A 20,411-nucleotide genomic window follows, 5' to 3' on the forward strand; every position below is an offset into this window, starting at 1 on the left:
AGGCTGGTATGGAACTACCTGAATAGATTGGGGGACCTGAGCAGGTGGCAAAGGCTGTGCCGGGACTAGAGGTGCCGGCGGAGGAGCCTGAGGTGCTGGGAGCATTGGCGGGAGGACCTCCCTGATGGTATCCCTGAGGGCCACACCCATTCAGGGGGACTTCATGAGTCCTAGGAACATCTCAAAGAACCTGTCCTCACAGGCTGGAGGGGTGGTAGGGAATATAGATGGAGTAACGGTTGGCTGCTGGAGGCGCTGCATACCCTGCCATATGGAGGTAGCGGGAACCTGCCCTGCGCATATGAAGGATAGGCTGTAGGCCACGTACCTGGTTGACACCAGTCCCACCTTGACACTCGTTCTTCGCCGAATTCCCGCTCCTGGTGCGGCTTACGGGTGAAGTCTGGCACAGCGGCCATCTTGTCGAGCTGCCCTCCACGTGCCTGCGTTGTGTTGCTTGGCTCGCTGGGCCCAACCTCCTCCAGGACTCTTGAGTGTGGATCATGAGGCCTACCCTGCTCCTCAGGCCGAGTCCTGGTAGCCAGGAGAGGCTCTTCAGATGGCTATCCGGACCACTACAGCTGTGTGCAGCGATTTCGACCAAGAAGAGGATCCTCTGCCTGTGGAAGATGAGCTGGTTGATCCCACCAGTCTCAAGGGAAGAATACTCCGGACTGGATCTTCTCTTGTCGTTGAAGGGTAGATAGCTCAGGACAGCAGCAGGGCTCCACCGGGACTCTGTAGTTGCAGCAGCCGTCTTCTTCTCTGCTACTCTTCGGTTCCTTGCAGTTTCAGTGGCGACTCTGACTCCTAGCGCAAGAGTCCTGACTTTTATGCAAAAATCCCCCATTCACACAGCCTAGCTGTCAATCACACATCAGGGGGGTTGTCCGGCCCGGACAACCACCTCAGCCACTCACAACAAAGTGCGACTTGGGTTTCCTCCCTCACATTCAGCCCACCTAGACACCCAGGCGCCAAAAGGAGGGCTTCTTGAGAGAAGCCCGCCAAAAGACAGTGAACAAAGAAGGCAAACCTGGTTTGCCGCGCAAAGTAAACACAAGAAGGACTTTAACAAAAAGAAATGGCGAATAAACCCGACCGGAGCCAAAAGTGAGAGTATTTGGTCAAGCGGGTTTATGTTCGAGGCTAATATAATAGCCTGGAACAGTACCACGTTTATATAGTATAAACGCGGTAGAAAAGTTAGGGTAGATTCCACTGCCACCAGCCAAGTCTAAATGTTAAGAGAGCAAAACAATGCTCAGGGAGGTACAGACAACAAGGGATCAGAGTTCACACTTTCCAATACTCCATGTAAGATGGGGTGTACTGGGTCTGTTCTTTTAAATGACTATGTAAAGTGAATGGCAACTTTACCTGTTTTCTGGGGGACAGTAGTCAGCCCCAGAAAAATGGAGTCATTGGGAAGTCTCAAAGACAACCCTGTGTCACTGCACTGAAGGTGCTGTGTAACACACATAAACGTGGGGTTCATGGAGTGGTGTCCTCCAGAGCCCACTATCACACAAACAGTAGAAATACACATGGCAAAACACATCTAAGAGTGGGGAAAAAGGCTCACAATCTTACCAAGTGGAAAAGGTAAACTCCAGAAATCCAGCAAAGCTGCTGGGGAACTCACTAGGTGAGGGGAATTAGCCATAGAATGAGAATTCTCCCTAACAGCCATTGTCAGCCAAAGCCTTCCATGAACGTCTTGCAGGGCTGGCTGAGTACTTGGGCCTGCCTCAACCCAGGGTCGAAGAACCAGTGGAGGGGGTCCTGGGAGAAGTCCTCACGTGACGCCCCTCGGCTAAAATGGGAATTCCACTGCAGACCGATGTGGTTGTCCTGGCCAAGAAGGGTTGGCTCAAGCTCCATTCTGTCCAACCGTTCATTCGATGCCTGGACGCCAAGTACAGACAGATGGAGGGGCATACACACTTGCTATCGGGCCACCCTCAGCCGCACTCCTTGTTGATCGCTGCGTCATCACTATACTCCAAGCCTCAGTCGTCCTCAGCCGCCTCCTCTGCAGTGCTGCTAGGCAAGGAGGAGAAGATCTTGGAGGCGTACGGGAGAAAGCTGTATTCCAACATATCCTTGCATCTTCGTCAGGCCAACGCAGATGCTATGCTGGCGGCCGCTCACCAGAGGTTGTGGCGGGAAATTGCTGATTTCCTCCCAGAGCTTCCTACGCAGAGCCAATCACGTTTCAAGGCGGGACTGGCTGAGGCCAAGCTGGTGGTGCAGGACATCATGGAGTCAACCGTAGACCACATTGACACGTCTGGCCGGGCCATCTGCATTGCCACGACATTGAAGAACAGCCTGGCTCTGTGCGACTAAATTCAACCCGGACGTCCAGGAACGCATATTAGACCTGCCGTTCGAGGGGGGGACCTCTTCACTCCACAACGGACGAGGAGCTGGCCAAAAAGAAAAACAGCTCACAAACGGCCAAGTCTTTATCCATCCTGACAAAGACCACGGCCAAATGGTACACCCAGTCAAAGCAGCGCTCGGGAACTCCACATCGGCACAAGCAACAAAAAGGGTGGGGGGAGTAAGGGCTTTTTCCAGTCCCCCTCCTCTGCAACAGCCTCTGAGGGAAAGAAGGCATGACACGCCCCTCCAGGTCCACTTGTCTCCAGTGGGGGGCAGGCTTGCTCTCCATGCACATTTCTGGCACCATATATTCACGGACCCCTGGACCCTCTCCGTATTATCCACAGGGTACCGCCTACCTATCCCAGTCTCTCCTCCCTCCTCCCCTCCACACCCTCAAGTTGGGACAGCAACTCTTCTGGCCGAGATCCAATCACTTGTAGAGAGCCAGGCCGTGGAAGAAATCCCAGCCTCCCAGCGAGGCTTGGGCTTTTACTCCAGGATTTTCGCCATTCAGAAAAAGAACCAGGCGGGCCTGAGAGTTGTGCTGGACCTTTCCACCCTCAACCTCTCCTTACCTCTACAAAAATTCAAGATGGTTACGCCAGCTTTTATAGCTGAGACACTGTGCAGGGGAGACTGGATGTGCTCCCTGCACTGAAGGACGCGTAGCTACACGTCCTGATATGGCAGCCCCATTGTTCTTTCCTACAGTTCAGGATCATGAAATACCATTTCCAATACAAGGTCCTTTTGGCCTCAACTCAGCCCCCATGGTCTTTACCAGACTCATGAATACAGTGGCTGCCCTCCTCAGGGCACAGGGCCTCCACATCTACCCATTCCTCGACGACTAGCTCGTCAGTGCTACATCGCCGGAAGCAGTCCACCACGCTTCCCAGGCTCTTATGAACACACTGCACGATCTGGGCTTTTCGCTCAATCTCAAGAAGTCGCATGTGAAGCCCATGTAGACTCTGACATTCTTGGGTCTCATCTGGGACACGTGCTCCGAGAGGGTGTTTCCTTCGGAGGACAAGATCACAGCCATCAAAATGGACACTACCCACTTCCTCAGAGAAGTGACCTCGCCCTGGTGAGACCAGCACCTCCTGGGTCTCTTGGCAGCGGTCCTATTAGCCGTCCCCCATATGAGACTCCGGATGAGGATACAGCTGCACTTCGCTGCATCATGGACCAGGAGCAGGGCTCTCAATCCGAGACGGTCAACGTTCCTCCCTCTCTCCACCTGGACCTCACATGGTGGGTCCAGGAACTGCAACTTATGGACGCGCAAAGCATCCGGCCTCCCACCCCACAGGTCACCATCACCATGGACTCCTCTCTAGAGGGATGGGGAGCCACCCTGGACGATCTCTTGGTCCACAGCACCTGGACCAGTCACGAGCAGGAGTACCACATCAATTGGTTGGAGCTGAACACCATATGGATAGCATTCAGGGCATTCCTCCCACTTATCAGGGGCAAAGTTGTGCTCCTCCAGACGGACAACTCGACCAGCATGTACTATGTCAACAAGAAGGGAGGCACCAGATCCCCTCCACTGTGCAGACTGGCAATCAGCATGTGGGAGTGGGCACTGGAAAACGACATCTACCTCACGGCAGTCCACCTTCCGGGGGAATCCAACCTGGAGGCGGACAGGTTCAGCAGGTTGGGAGCGGACGACTACGAGTAGCAGCTAAACAACCTCATTACTCAGGAGATCTTCAGCAGATGGGTGTTCCCCCAGGTGGATCTCTTTGCCACCTGGCACAACAAGAAGTGCCCTCAGTTCGCCTCCTGGCTGGGTCAGGGTCCCGGCTCCCTGGGCGGCGCATTTCAGATTCAGTGGAAAGGCATGACCGCTTATGCCTTCCCGCCCACTCCGCAGAATCACAGAGTGATTTGCAAGATCAAGGAGTCTCGCCAGATCAACATCATTCTAATAGCTCCATGGTGGCCAGTAGGGCCATGGTTCTCGGAGCTGCTCAGCCTCTCGGAGATGCCTCCGAATCACCTCCCGACGGGGCCAGCACATCTTCTGGCGCAGCAGGGGGGCAGGGTCATCCACCCGGCTCCACAGAAGCTGACCCTCACAGTGTGGTTCCTGAGCAGATGACGCTAAGGCACCTCAGCCTCTCACAGGCTAATCTGGAGATCATACAGGGCGCAAGGAGCAAGGCTACCGGGGCCCAGTATAAAAGTAAATGGACCAGGTTCTGCCTCAGGGCAGACTCCAAGGACATCGACCCCCTGGCATGTACTTTGGACGACATGCTCTGCTTCTCAGCGCACCTAGCCCACTCAGGCATACATGTGGACACCTGCCGCACTTACCTCGCAGCCATCGGGGCTTACAGAAATTCGGAGGAGGGGGCCTTCTCCTCCAACCCAATTGTGAAGAAACATCTGACGGGACTCGCAAGGCTCTACCCGCCCATCAAGAGGCCACACCCCGTGTGGGACCTGAACATAGTCTTGGGCGCCCTGGCGCACAAACCATTTGAACCAATGCCGTCCGCGGATATCAGGCTGGTCAACATAAGACGGCCCTACTAGTCAGCCTCACCTCGGCTCGCAGAGTCAGCAAAATCCAGGCGCTGGTTGGCTCAGCACCATATACTACCTTTCACAGGGACAAAGTAGTCCTGCGGACACACCCAGCATTTCTGCCTAAGGTGCCGTCTGCGTTCCATTTAAACGAGGAAATAGTGCTTCCTACATAGAGTTCTGCACTGCCTAGTTGTCAGACATGCCCTGAAATTCTACCTTGACAGAACCACAGGCTTCCGCAAGTCAGATGCCCTTTTCGTCACTTTCGGAGGTGCGAGACCAGGCTATCAGGCCTCCAAGGCCTCCATATCCGCTGGATGGTCTGGGCAATCAAAGAAGCGTACGAGGGGCAGCACAAGCCTCTTCTGGCAAACATGCACGCCCACGCAGTCAGGGCCAAGGCAACGGCCATTGCTTTCCAGCGCCATGTCCCCTGGCAGGTCATAAGTAGGGCGGCCACTTGGGCCACTCCCTCGGCTTTCTGCAAGCATTACTGTTTGGATGCCGGCTCCAGATCTGATGCAGCTTTCGGACAGGCGGTTCTCAGGAACCTATTTGCTTAGGGAGGTTCTCCTCGCCACCCTGGGGCTACATTCAGTTGTAATCACCCATGCAGTGTGGAGGAAAGGGGATGGACGTAAGAGTAATTATAAGTTACTCACTGTAGTGACTAACGTACTCTTAGTCCTAAGTCCCCTTTCCTCCATACTTCCCACCATCCTCCCCCCTAATAAAACTGGTGTCATTAGGCAATCTTAATCTATTCTCGATGCGGAAAAGGGGACTGAGGTGTGGCACCTCTTAATTTAAAGGGGAAGAAGGATTTTCTGGTGAAAAAGGTTCCGTCTCCCGTCCCTTGGAAGTGACGCCCATGCAGTTTGGAGGAAAGGGGACTAAGGACTAAGAGTACGTTAGTCACTACGGTGAGTAACTTATAATTTACTCACCGTAGTGACTAACAAGTCCCCTTTCCTCTTTAGGTCCCACCATCCTCCCCCGATTAATACTGGTGTCATTAGGCAATGCCTATCATTGTCGACGCATCAATGGGAACTGAGGAGTGGTGCCGGGGGGCCGAGTCAGGTGAGCGCATGCTCCCAGGGCCGCGACCCCGCGCGCCTCTAAATTGAAAGGGGAAGATTATTTTCTGGTAGAAAAAGGTTCTGTCTACCGTTCTTCGCAAGGGACGCCCATACAGTATGGAGGAACGGGAACTATGGACTAAGAGTACGTTAGTCACTACGGTGAGTAACTGTTCATTTTCTGCTGTAGGTTCCTCGCTCTACTCCTTCCCTCCATATTTGGTACTACTTTGAGAGTCTTTCTCAGATCCGAAATCGGTGGGCGGATGGAATCCATTAAAATAGCGCATTACTTTCCTTCAGTAATGTGCTTTTCCCCACGATTCTTCATTGCCCTCCTAAACTATCTCTCAAATGGAAATGTTGGGCAGATCTGAGGTTATGTTCTTGGTGGTTTAGTATATACCACCCATTAACTCACATCTGGAGTCATGGGTTCTGCCAACATGGAGCTACAGTGCACACCCATTCGCTGAAATCCAGACTTGCATCTGGAAGAGATTCCTAACATAAGGGATCTGTGGAATGACAGACTAATCAATCACTAAGAACATTTCTGAAGGTAAGTAATTGTTTCATAAAATGTATTCTTCAGATATGCATGTTATATTTGTTTCATATGAATCATCCATTAGCAAGTGAATTGAAAGCAGTGCTTGCCTTACTGATTTAGCTATTTATGGAGTCTCCTGATTTCTATAAATCCTTGAATTCAGGCCGACCTCCGACCTAGCTTACGTATTAAATAATCATACACCTTTGTCTTCAGTTAATGTAAGGTTTTTGCATTATATTAGTGTGCATGCCTTTCTGCCCAAACAACTCATATTAGCTTTGTTGTTAGGGGTACATTGTGTTTGTTATTGTTCCTAAACTGAACATGAAATTGTCATTTTCATTTTTAGCCAATAAAACACCAGTTGGATTTGGAAACCGTCCAGGGAGTGTAATTCGTGTTTATGGTGATGAAAATAGTGACAAAGTAACTCCTGGCACGTTCATACCATATTGTTCAATGGCACATGCACAACTGTGCTTCCATGGGCATCGAGATGCGGTAAAATTTTTTGTTGCTGTACCTGGTAAGTTTTTGAGTCTCCACCAAAAATTATTTTGGAACAATTAGCTGCTTTTGACAAACACTATTTAAATGTAGCTATAAATGTGGTGTACAGTACATGGCTTCAATGGATTGCTTTTCTCTTGCATATTCCTCATCTTGATAGATAACCATCATCCAGCTCTGCTGCTCGGAAATGTTCTCGACAGGGGGTCGTAGTCGACCTCGACTCGGCCGTCGATCTGTCTTGCGCAGTGGCCGATGGTCGGCTGCGGTAGTGATGTCAGGCACATACATATACCAAGTCACTATGCCCCATGCTTCAATTCATTTTTTCTGCGCTCTCACACGCTGCATCGGGAACCTACTCAAGTTAACTTGATGTTTTCCAACACACATTTTTTTTCGATTCACCTAGATGTCTTCGCAACGGATTTCGGGTTTCAAGCGGTGCTCCGATTGTGTGGGTCCATCACTGACATTTTGGCCTCACAATGTTTGTTTATGGTGTTTGGGATTCACTCACTACACAGAGGTCTGCGCGTCGTGCGCCAAGATGCAACCCAAGTCCCTGCGAGACGTTAAGCTGGCCCTGGGCTGATCGTCGCTGAAGTCTCCAGCGCAGTCTCTCGTCCGGTCGTCTGAGGCCAAGGGTGAGGCGCCCACTTGTCACGATGAGGGCCGGCACCACAAAAAAAGAGGTCCCACTCCAGAAGCCATTCCTTATCTTCTTCGTCACAAAAATAAGAAGCAACACCAGCTTCGGCGGGAATCGGATTCTTCCTCAGAGCGAGGTAAGCCCTCTAAGGGGGGACTGACCACTGGCAAAGAGTGGGATTCTTTTAAGAACGAAATGCTTGAGGAACACTAGGGGGCGTGGCCAGCTGAGGATGCCGACGGATGCCTTCTCAGTGGGCTCCGTGCTCACCTCCAACCCCGTGCCCCGAATCCCCCTTTTAATAAAAGTGATTGCCACAGGGGCGGGCTCCACGGGCACATGAGCACCCAGGGCACCAGTTTGGGGAGTATGCAGTGCTGAGATGCCGAAACTGACAGAGCTGAGGTGGTCTCCGCAACACGGGCCTTCCTCATTGCCAAGATGGCGGCCGGAGAAATGGAGAACTTTGGGGCGGAACGTCGGGGGTCTTAAGGGAGCCCACCAGCAGCAGAAAAACCCCAGCAGCCGCCCGACACAGACCACGGTGGGTGCTGCCGGAGGAAAGCAGAAATGTGCTCCACCCCCCCAGGCTGGGAGGAATCGGCCAAGACTTGCAGGTGTTCGAATGCCCCCCCCCCCGACACCGCCGTGGGAAAGAATGACTTTGTGAAGGAGGAGGCTGAAGCAGCGGCAGCGGAGGAGCCGGGCAGCGCTACGCCCGTTCAAGTAAGGAGAAGCCGGGGGCGCCGAAGTGTGATTAAAGATGCAGCAGGATTAAGCAGAGGGCTAGGCTCACTCCTGCACACAGAGCCAACCTAGTCCGTTACCCGTGCATTGCAGCGGCCCCCTCGCTGGGAGTGAACACACTCGTGGGCTGTTAGGGAGAATTCTCATTCTATGGCTAATTTTCCTTACCTATAGAGTCCCCCAGCAGCTTTGCTGGATTTGAAGGGTTTGTTTCTTTTCACCTGCTAAGAGTGAGACTCTTTTTCCCCACTCTTAGGCATTTTTGCTATGTGTGTTCTAGGCTATTTTTGTGTTTAATGTCTATGGAGATTTTCTCACCCCCATAGGAAACATCTTTATTCACATGTGTTACATAGCACCCTCCGTTCAGTGGCACAGGGGTGTCGTAGTGACCCCCAAACATAGACTCCATACCCTGGGACTAACTACTGTCTCCCAGGGCATGTAAAGTCTCAATTGACTTTACTAGTCAATTTTTATGAACTAAACCAGTACAACTCATCTTTCTATGGAGGTACTGGGAGGGGTTAATAGTTTTTCCCCTATGTTCATTTTCGAGAGGGTACCGTACAGTCCCTCTCTCAAAAGTTTCTGGCTGGTGGCAGTGGTTACTATTGTAAATATTCAACCGCAAATATTTTCCTATGGGATTTTCACATTGTTCGAGGCTAGCACTTTTTCTGACAGCCTGTAACATACCGCCGGTTTATTTTTATATTAACTTTACTCCGGTAGGTTTTATTTGCCAGAACTTTAATATAAATTCTTTCTCGTGTCTTTCTCTAAACTCCTAACCCAGGTCGGGGATCCTTTGTTCGTTCTTTTGGCGGGCTTCTGCCAAGAAGCCCTCCTTTCGGCGCCACTGAGTCTGGGGTGAGGCCATTGTGTGGGAGGGGGATTAGGACCCCTGGACAGGGTTGCCTCAGCAACCCAGGTTGCACTCTATCCTGATAGGCTGGAGGGTCTCCCGCCAAGGAAGACCGCTTCACTGTGTGAGTGACAACTAGGCTGTATGAATGGGGCTCTTTTTACATAAAAGCAGGGTCCTGAGGACTGGAAGAGCAAGACGTTGCCACTGGAACTAAGAAGCCGAAGAGGAGAGAAGCCAAAGACATCTGCAACAACTGAAACACTGGTGAAGCCCTGCCGCAGCGTCTCACCACTTTTCTCCACACGACGAGAGAAGATCTTCATCTGCAAGAGCCTTCTTCCCTTGAGCTGGTGGGGCCAACCAGTTTGCCAATCGCCTTCCTGGACCTGCCTTGGTCGAATCGCCTGTACCCTGTACTCGGAGGCCGGATAGCCAGTCACCAGTCCACCCGGAGTGCGATTTAAAGGAGAATACCTTTTATTCATCAGGCAGCACCGCGGCTGGTTTCATCCCTGGGTAGTGCAGTAACTCGAACCTATCTCCACGAGAGCCTCTCTTCCTCTGCATCCCCCGAACTGCAGGAACTACCAGGAACAACCACCACCGCAGGAGCCACTTCTTTCTCCAGCATGGGGTCTGGCATGGATTCACATGCTCATGAATATTCCCAGTCGTCAGGCTGGGAATCCTCGGTAAAGAAAAAATCAGTATCAGTTTCGTTTCTGATCTGTCTTTCGTAGTAGTAACCAATCACTGATCTCTGCGTCATACTTAACACAGCCAATGACTGCCCTCTACCTAAGCCCCGCCTCTGGCAGCCATCTTCAGATTTTTACCGCACGTTCAAGTGTTGGGAGTCCTCGTGCTTAGCTCTCGAGCTTTTACTGCGTGTTTCGCACTTTTTCAGGTGATTTTTCACATTTTTTCGGTTAATCGAGCCTCAAGCTCCACCTTTTCTACTCCTGCTAACGGCTACCCGTTGCGGGATTTTCCTACGCCCCTCAAGGGTGAAGATTTCGTCGAATCAACTTCTTGGAGGATTCCAGAAGATTCGCGGCCTACTTCAAGATGGCCCAGGATGCGAGTTCGTCGCCCAGACCCAAGCTGTTTCGCAGCTGCCCTGGATGCGGGCTGCAGAATTTGTTTAAGGAAGACGAACATTTGCGATGCCTCTACTGTCTTCATGGGGACAAGACTCATGTAGAGAAGGACTGCCAGTTCTGCAAGAACTTATCGGAGCGGACCATGAGGGACCGTCGATCCCGTCTCGCAAGCTGGTTGGAGAAGGGCTCGACGGGTGAGAAGAAGAAGAAAGGGTCCGAGCGGGCTTCTAAGTCCTGTGCGGGCGCCCCGGCGACGGGGGCCCAACACCAGGCCAAGCGCTGCAAGTCCGTTGGCTCCGGGAGCGCCGAAAGGTCGGGCTCTTTGGTCGCCAGGCAGGGCGCACCTTCCCCAGCACCGTCAACCACGAGCCAACGCTCCGGTTCGGGGAAGAGAAAGTCCGAGACCCCGGGTAAGCTTCGGGAGAAGCCCCGTCCGATCTCGGAAGAGGGGGAGTGAGGCGTCGCCCCTCCCCGAAGGAGAAGGCCCGGGACGCACCTAAGGTGGTGAAGGCCCCTACCCAGCAGTCGAAGGCCTCTATCGAGGCTATCGCGGCGACTCTGGCCAAGCCGGCAGAGACACCGCCAGCGGAGACTGCCTCTGGGACTAGAGTTTCCCTGCCGCCAAGGAGGGAATCCTCTTTTCAGCCCATCGTCGTGGCCGCCATGATGGAAGAAGCGAGGGGGGGCACGGTGCCCTCCTCGAGCTCGGAGTCAGCCTCGGAGGAGGAACTGACCGAGGCCGTGAGGAACCTCAAAGTCCAATTCGAGAAGGTTCGATCCCGTCAGGAAGATCCTCGGGAGATAACCGAGGAAGACGACGATGGTGAGGAAGAGCGGCCTTCCCTTCCGGCGCGGCCGGATCCTAGGCCTCAGGATGGCTCGGCGGCCATTTTGTCTGCCATCCAGTCCTTATGCTCTCTGAGATAAGGATGAGATTCCCACGGCCCAGGTCGGAGGACCCGCAACCTGGCCCGTCGGGAAGTCCTCAGAACAAACGACGGAGGACCCAACCCTCTCCTCCGCTCGCCCCCGTGAGGCCTACAGTTCCCTCCTCATCCTCCCACGAGTCGGGAGATGACGGTGCGTTGGGCTCGACGACGGGTTCTGAGGGCGACGGTGACAACGACGGAACGGGTCTCCCGTCGCACGGGCCTCGCCGCCCGACGAGATTGGCTCATTCCACGCCATGATCGCCAGGGCGTCTGAATTGTTCCAGCTCTGCCCGGAGGAGCAGAAAAAGGAAAGTTTCCTCTATCGGCGCCGGGAGGCCAAGAGGAAGACGGTCATCGCGGTGCCCCTAATCGATGACATCTGGGAGGAGGGCCTGTCGGTTCTCAAAAACCCCTCCACGGCACCAGCCAAACGGGACCGGTACGAGAAGTAGTACCGGGTCCCCGAAACCGCTCCCCTGTGCCTCAGGGCCCAGCCAATGCCAGACTCTGTCGTCTCGGCGGCGGCTAAGAAGAAAGCGGCGGGGTCAGGAGCCTCGACGTCGAATTCCCCGCCGGACGGCGAGGGAAAGAAGTTGGACGCCATGGGGCGGCGGGTCATTTCGTCGGCCGCGACGACAATCAAAGCGGCCAACGCCCTGGCGATCGTGGCCGTTTACGACAGGGAGCTCTGGTTTAAGCTGGCCCCCATATTGGACTTCCTGCCAGACGACAAGAGGTCCGAGGCCCTGGAAATACTGCAAGAGGGCGAGGTGGCGTCGGACCACGCCATAACGGTGGCAACCGATATTGCCGATACCGGGTTCCGCCAGCTGAGCAACGGTGTTTGCCTACGACGATGGGGTTGGCTTCGGGTGACCGACTTCCGTCAGGACGTCCAGACCAGGGTGTTGGACATGCCGTTCGACGGCAGCAACTTGTTCGGGAAGGCGGTGGACGAATCCCTCCAAGCCATAAAAACGGAGACGGCCCGCGCCCTGGGAGCCCTTCAGCAACAACGGCCCTTTCGGAGCTTCGGAGGTAGACAGGGTGCCTCCAAGGGATCCAGCGGTGGCTCGTCGTCCTACCGCCAGGCGGCACGCTCCTCGTCTCAGGAGGCCTACAGGGGTCGCGGCAAGCAGGGAGCGCCTTGCCGCCGTCGGCAAGGTGGCCAGGACGGCAAGGCCACCACCTCCAAGCAGGACTGAACCGGCCGTGGTCTCGGGCCCCCACCGAAGCACCCCGGTGGGAGGCCGGCTGGCGAATTTCGTCGGCGTGCGGAAGTCCACCTCCACCGACCGTTGGGTGCTGGATACCCTGGCAAGAGGACACTCTATCGAATTCCTGAAGAAGTGCCCTCACGTTCCACCTGTGGCCAGGAAGAAAAATCACGTCCCGCAACTGCTGTTGGAAGTACGGGCGATGCTCAGGAAAGGCGCCATCAAGCTTGTCCCGAAGAGGCTCCGGGGTGTACTCAAGGTACTTCCTCGTCAGGAAGAAGACGGGCGGCTGGCTCCCCATCCTGGACCTTCGTCGTTTGAACAAATACATCAGATCACAAAAGTTCAGGATGGTCACCCTCCAGCACGTACTGGGACAGCTGGAGGAAGGCGACTTTCTATCGTCGTTGGACCTGGAGGATGTATACTTCCACGTTCCCATCCTCAAAAGTCACCGAAAGTTCCTCAGGTTCGTCGTCCAGGGACGCCACTACCAATTCAGAGCACTGCCGTTCCGATTGAAGTCGGCCCCCAGGGTCTTTACCAAGTGCCTAGAACCAGTGGCGGCGCGGCTGCGCCTGCAGGGGATTCACGTCTACCCCTACCTGGACGACTGGCTCATCCGCTCAAGGACGAGGGAACTCGCCGTCGAACACACTGCGAGGACCGTCCAGCTACTCACAGACCTGGGATTCGCCATAAACTACCCAAAGTCCCACCTGGTGCCGTCACAGGTGGCCCTGTTTCTGGGAGCGAAGCTCGATACAGTGAGGCGCCTGGCGGCCCCGTCGGAAGAACGGACGAAGACCATTCTAGGCAAAGTGCAGCGCCTGTTAGCCACGGACGTGGCCAGGGTGAGGTCCATCAAGTCCCTCCTGGGGATGATGTCCTCTTGCATCTACCTGGTGCGCTTCTGCAGACTATGGATGCGCCCTCTTCAAGAATTTCTCGACGCCCGTTGGATGCAGGCGACGGGCACCTTAGAAGACAGGGTCCCCCTCAACGAGGTTTTCCGGCGGGCGATCCAGTGGTGGGGCGTTCGAGCGCACCTCACGGCGGGCAAGGACTTTCAGACGCCGGCTTACCAGGAGACGGTGACGACGGACGCCTCCCTGGAAGGTTGGGGCGCCCACACCGGAGATCTCCACGCAAGAGGCCTCTGGCTCCCGCAGGAGAGGCTCCTGCACATCAACGTCCTGGAACTCCGAGCCGTGTTCTGGGCTCTCAAATCGTTCCTCCCGTCGCTCAAGGGCAAGGTGGTGCGGATCTTCACGGACAACACCACGACAATGTTTTACATACGGAAGCAGGGAGGCACCAGATCCCCAGCCCTATCGAAGGAGGCACAGGATCTGTGGCACTGAGCGGTCGCCCAGGGGATGTTCCTGGTTCCCTTCCACCTGGCAGGACAAAGCAACACCATCGCCGACTCGCTCAGCAGGGAGCTGCACGCGTGTCACGAGTGGGAACTGCGCCAGGATCAGGTGGATCAACTCTTCCGACGATGGGGCAAACCCCAAATCGACCTGTTCGCAACAGCGACGAACTCGAAGTGCAAGAGGTTCGCCAGCAGGTTTCCCCAGCCGAGAAGCATGGGCGATGCGTTCTCGTTCCCCTGGGACGGCCTATACCTGTATGCGTTCCCTCCGTTGCCGTTGCTGCTTCGACTCATCAGCCAGCTCAAGAGGTCCCTGTGCAGGATGATCCTCGTCGCACCGGCGTGGCCGAGGCAGATCTGGTTCCCGGACCTTCTGGACTTGTCAACGTCCCCTCCCATCAAGCTGTCGGCGGACGCGGACCTTCTCTCCAGAGAAGGAGGCGCCATCTTCCACCACGACCCGGCGTCGCTGAACCTGCAGGCTTGGCTCCTGCAGCGCTAGAGTTTGGAGGCTACGATATACCGGCCGAATGCAGAGAGGTTCTTGCAAAGGCCAGGGCGTCCTCGACTCTCAAATGTTACGGTCATAAGTGGAAGAGGTGCTCTATCTGGTGCCGAGCACAGAAGATCAACCCCCTTCGGATTACGGCCCCTCAAGTGCTGCCGTACCTGCTTTCGCTGGCAAAGGCTGGGCTAGCCCATGCCTCCATTAAGATTCATCTGGTGGCGATCTCCAGATATACCAGAACCACAGGACGGACGTCCCTGTGGTCCCATCGACTGGTAAAAGAGTTTATGAAAGGACTGTTCCGGTCGTTCCCGCCGGTGAAGGCCCCGGCGTGGGAACTTAACGTGGTGCTGACCAGGCGCATGGGGCCCCCATTCGAGCCGATGCACTCCGCACCGATGAAGTTTGTGTCGTGGAAGACTGCATTCCTGGTGGCCATTACCTCCACACGACGAGTGGGAGAGATCCAGGCCCTATCCTGCAAAGCACCGTACTTGACTTTCCATGCCTCGAGGGTGGTGCTTAGGACGCACCCCTCCTTCATGCCCAAGGTGCCGTCGGACTTCCATCTTAACGAGCCCTTGGTGTTACTTGTTTTCTTCCCGTCTCCTTCGTCGCCGGCCGAGAGGACTTTGCACTCGCTGGATGTGGCTAGAGCGCTGAAGTTCTACGTGGACCGCACAAAGCGTTTCCGGAGGACATCACAGCTGTTCGTGAACTTTGGACCTGTGAATCAAGGGAAGGCTCTCTCGAAGTCTTCTATTTCCAGATGGCTCTCCGGCTGCATCATGCACTGCCACCGGTTGGCTAACCGACCGCTGCCAGGCCGTCCAAGAGCCCATTCGACCAGAGCGATCGCTGCTACTACGGCGTTCTTATCTGGTGTGCGCCTGCTGGACATCTGCAGGGCTGCTACGTGGAGGTCGGCGCACACCTTCACGAGATTCTACTGCGTCGATCGGGATTCCAGAGAGGAGTCCAGGGTCGGCCAAGCAGTGCTGCGCAACCTGTACGCCTAAGGTGAGCCTGGTGAGGAGGTAAGAGATGCTTAATGTTGAGTTTTTTGTATTGCTTAATGTTGAGCCTTTTGCCACCTCCCGTGGTTCTGCATGTGTGTACTGCTATTTATTCTTACATTCATGAGCATGTGAATCCATGCCAGACCCCATGCTGGACAAGGAACAAGTTACTTACCTGTAACTGTTGTTCTCCAGCATGGGTCTACCCCTCTGCGGCTCTTCACTTGGTCATACTGCCTCTTCATGTGCTACCAAATCTGAAGATGGCTGCCAGAGGCGGGGCTTAGGTAGAGGGCAGTCATTGGCTGTGGTCAGTATGACGCAGAGATCAGTGATTGGTTACTACTACGAAAGACAGATCAGAAACGAAACTGATACTGATTTTTTCTTTACCGAGGGTTCCCAGCCTGACGACGGGGAATATTCATGAGCATGTGAATCCATGCCAGACCCATGCTGGAGAACAACAGTTACAGGTAAGTAACTTGTTCCTTATTTTAAAGGTACATTGTTCCACCAGGCTGCCCTTTCTTCGCGGTAGCACTAAAAGTGTTTTAAATCCTTTACCTACCTGTTGGGTTGACCGCCCCTCTCTCTTAACATTGTCTTTCGCTTTCTGCATCCACCTTTTCAAAATCGTTAACCAAAGACTTGACTGCAGCTACAAGAACATTTTGCTCCTGGGCCCTTGCCCTGTACCACTGACTCTGGCTACATTTGTTAGAACTGCCTTCTTTAGATTGATTCTCAACTAGAACTGTGCTGGTGCACCTACTTCTTATAACTACCATTTTCTTCCCCTTTCTAAACCTTGTGAAATGCCATTTTGCTCAGTATACATTTAAGTATATTCTATACTGATGCACTGTCTTGCTTAAAGTGGTTCACAAACTTATGGTAAGTGTTGCCAGGGTGTGTAAGAAGCTATTTCTATATAACTTGTGCTTTCCCTCCCTTGTGAGAAATTGATAGAGAATCCCTTGTGTGTGTTTTCTACTGTGCCGTTTTGCTCAGTTTTCACTCTGGTCCACTTGGTCTACAATTAAACTAGGGAGTGTGTATATTTTTCTTTGACTTATTCTAACTTGCTTGATGACTGTGATAAATGTGTTTTACTAGAAGTGTATAAAATAAATATATATATACTTTTTAATACGAAGCTTTGGTAGGTGTTTCCTTGTGCCATAATCTTGTAGGTCTATTGTGTAAACCCTGAATACTTTTTATCTCCCTCTTGAGATAAATCTGACTGCTCAGCCACAGCCACCAACTAAATCTTTGTGGTACAGACTAATACCAAAGAGGATTTATTGCTCTCACCTGTAGTCTTAATCATCTGTAGTGCTTCCTAAGGAAACTGCACAGGATTCTGCCTAACATGGGCCTGCAGATCTTATGGCTGGAACAGAGTAGGAATAAGACACAAACAATAAATGAATGCAGCAAATACAGCGCACATGCTCCCCAAAGCGGCAACCCCACCCATGATTGACAAGAGGGGCTGCTCTCAATGAGCTCAAAACATTGACTCGCCTAGACATTGAGGCAGACACCAAATACCTGGCCCAGGACACCAAAACCCCCACAGAAGCAGAATGAAACATGGGAGGCCCTGCGTTCCAGGCATAACCACCTTGGTAGCTCCTTTCACCAGCAGAGCAGTAGCTCTCATGATTGCAAAGTGGGCGATGAGTGGAATCCAGTAGCAAGCATAAGCAGGATTTGATGCCCCCCGCAAACGGTGGCGCATAGACCTTGCTACCCGATAGCCATAGGCTTCTACAGCAACAGGCAGCTGGCAGCCCACTGCACGTCTCCCAAACACCCAAGACTGGACAGCACAGCAGAGAAGGATGAATCCACGTAACACGGGAGGCATTCGCATAGCAGTAAAGGGTGGACACCTGTGGATGTAAGAATGTGCATTCCTGCACCCCTGCACTGCCGGAAATAGCGACAGACCTGAAATCAAAGGGGGCCGCCGGGGTTGGCCAGGTACTAAAGAGTGTGGGCCTGAATCAAAGCGAAGGCACCGCCATCCAGTGTACAGATAATCATGTCCAAGCAAACAGCAAAATGAAAAGGAGCTGCATCTGGAGACATCAAAGCCTCAATGCAGACCGCAGAGGCAAAGAAGCGTAGCCAACAGCAGGCAACTGCGCAGATACACTCCTCGCCGCCAGAGAGCTCTTTTGACCCGGAGGACCCTCCGATAAGGAAATCTGACCAGGTGGCAATGCTACAAGAGCTTAAAAAAGACATTAAAGAAAGTGCCTTGGACCTAGCCAAATCCATCGCAGATCTCAATAGAGGGGTAATGGCGGTGGAAAAAAGAGTCGATAAAATGGAAATTGCGGTGATGGAACAAGGGCAGGAACCTGATGAACTAACCTGAAGAGTCCTAGAATTAGAACAACAGAAGGGACTGTGTCCAAAATAAACAGGTAAACACCTAAAACAGATTGAGGCGCAATAATATACAAATCCGACAGCAGCAAATTCTGACCTGCAACAATATGTAGTAGACCTGTTCCGGCAGATCCTGGGGACGGCAGAGGAAAGAGAGATTTTATTAGACCGCACACACAGGGTATACACCACATTCCAGCTTAATAAGAACCTGACCCCGGATGTGCTGACCCGGGTACACCTCTTTCAATTAAAGGAGGTCATCATGCGAGCGGCGCGGGAAAGAGAACCCATAAGCTTCTGATCCGCATTCATCCAACTTTACCTAGACCTGGCACAGGCCACCCTAGCAAAGAGAAAGCGCTTGAGGGTAGTCACGGATTGGCTTAGAACCAGGAACGTGCGGTATCGGTGTGCCTTCCCGGCGGGACTCCGTTTTGAGTGGAAGGGGCAGCGATATACAAACACAAAGGAGGAAGAATTGAATGACCTCATGAGGGATAGCAACGTAACTGAGAACGGTGACAGAGACAGCACCCCGCCTGTAAGCAAGGAAGGGGAGGTCAGACCAGAGACGGAGCGGTGGAGACGAGCACGCCCTTGGCAGAGAAGTCGTAATAAAGAATCTAAGTCTGCTGATCCCAGTTGAGAGCCAACCGGAGATGGAATTGAATGAAGGTTATCCCCCGAAGTTGGAGGGGGGGACCGTAAACCTGGAAAGGCAGGATGCTACTGAGCTCTGAACATTTTCAGGGCAAGCTACCATGGCAGAAAAGGGAAGGTAATAGCTCTGAAAGGAAAGATTTCGGTGGGGGGGCGACTCAGATCCCAAATTTCCCTGGGGTACATAGAAACCTGGTGAACCACTGTGGTAACCATGGTGGAAGTTACTGTTAAGAGTCGGGGGGTTGTTATAAGTTTAGGGGTTAAGGGTGGGGCAATAGAATGCAACACTTTGGTTAGAGGCAAGCACGACTCAGGCGATACTCACAGGGGGCGGAAGGGCTCCATGGCGGAATGAATGACATTAAATGTCCAGGAGCTTAACAACCCAATTAAAAGGAAATCTATTCTGAGGAGGCTTATGGAACCCGGCGCTTCAGTGGTATGGTTACAGGAAACACACTTGCTCCCTGAAGACGAACACAGGTTAAGACATAGAGCCTTCCCCATGCAATATCTTTCTTTGAGCGGGTCCAAAAAGAGGGGAGTGGGCATACTGTTAGCCAAAGAAATTCGTTTTGAGAAACAATTCATAAAAATAGACCCGGAGGGACTCTGATGGACCAACAGGTTACCTTAGTGGCTCTTTATGCCTCCGATGATAAACAGGACCAATTCATGTTAGGGCTGTTGCCCAAGATCACGGAGTGAGTGGGTAGGGCAGATCTTGATAGGGGTGATTTCAATGCCTTAATAGACGCCTCAATGGAGAAAACCCTCCCAGCCACCACTAATGATGGCACGCCAGTGGTCGAAGTGTATGAAAAGAAGTAGTGGAACTATGCCTGCACCAACTCCCCACAAACCCCATCCCTGCGCCTCCTCGACACACAATACACACACCCAAACAGTTGCACCTGCTGTTTAAGGGAACGTTCAGTGCAGTGCACTGAAAGTGCAAGTTTCAACTTCTTCCTACACTTTTATTTTAAAACGAAACCATTCCGGAACGGTTTCTTTTTAAAATAAAAGTATAGGAGCTGTAAAAGGTCATTTTAAAAAGTATAGGTGCACCGTTCCCGCTCAATTCGACCACTGTGGCACGCACAGACTAGCCCTAGCCCGATTCCTCAGGGAGCTACAACTAATCAAAACCTGGTGGTTTTTTCGCCCACAGGAAAAAGCTTATACTCATTACTCAGCCGCACATAGAGGTTTCTCGCGGTCCGACATGGTGCTAATCCCAGACACCATGGTCCCGCAAGTCACAGGGGTAGACATAGAGGTGCGCTGCTTGACTGATCACGCACCGGTCTCCTTGACGGTGGAGCCGATCTCCCCATTGCCGCAAACCCGAAAGCCATGGCGCCTGATCGAAATAATATTAAAAGACCTGGCGCTGAGGGCGGACATAGAACGGGTCCTAAGAAATTATTTTAAAGAAAATACCACACAGGTTTTTGATTGGGGAACCATCTGGGACGCTAGCAAAGCAGTGGTAAGGGGCAAGTTCATTGCACTTACAGCACACTTTGTCCAAAGGAAGGAGGGGGTGAGGCGGGAACTGGAAGCTGAAATTAGGGTCCCAGAGAGACTATGAGAATAAAGGGTCTAAGAGGACCTTGTGGGAACTCAAAAAAGCCAGGGCGGCCCTAGAGGCACACTTGGCAGATTAATCTGCACTGCTCCTCCTACGAACCAAACAGTCCTACTATGTAAACAGGGATAAAGCCAATTGATTCCTTGCGGCCAAATTAATACAACAGAAAACCAGGAACCGCATCACTCAACTCAGACACCAGGGAGGCAACCTAATG

General features: G+C 53.0%; 1 protein-coding gene across 1 annotated transcript in view; it reads left to right on the forward strand.

Moving 5' to 3' along the window:
* SPAG9 (sperm associated antigen 9) overlaps positions 1-20,411 on the forward strand; it is a 2,727,931-nt gene that overhangs the window by 2,590,625 nt on the left and 116,895 nt on the right. The window contains exon 28 of the mRNA XM_069654919.1: positions 6,935-7,111. Within this exon, the coding sequence (XP_069511020.1) occupies positions 6,935-7,111 (177 nt within the window). The remainder of the gene's footprint in view (positions 1-6,934; positions 7,112-20,411) is intronic.

The sequence above is a fragment of the Ambystoma mexicanum genome, chromosome 3q (assembly GCF_040938575.1).
Source record: "Ambystoma mexicanum isolate Mex_15411 chromosome 3q, UKY_AmexF1_1, whole genome shotgun sequence".
Lineage (NCBI taxonomy): Eukaryota > Metazoa > Chordata > Amphibia > Caudata > Ambystomatidae > Ambystoma > Ambystoma mexicanum.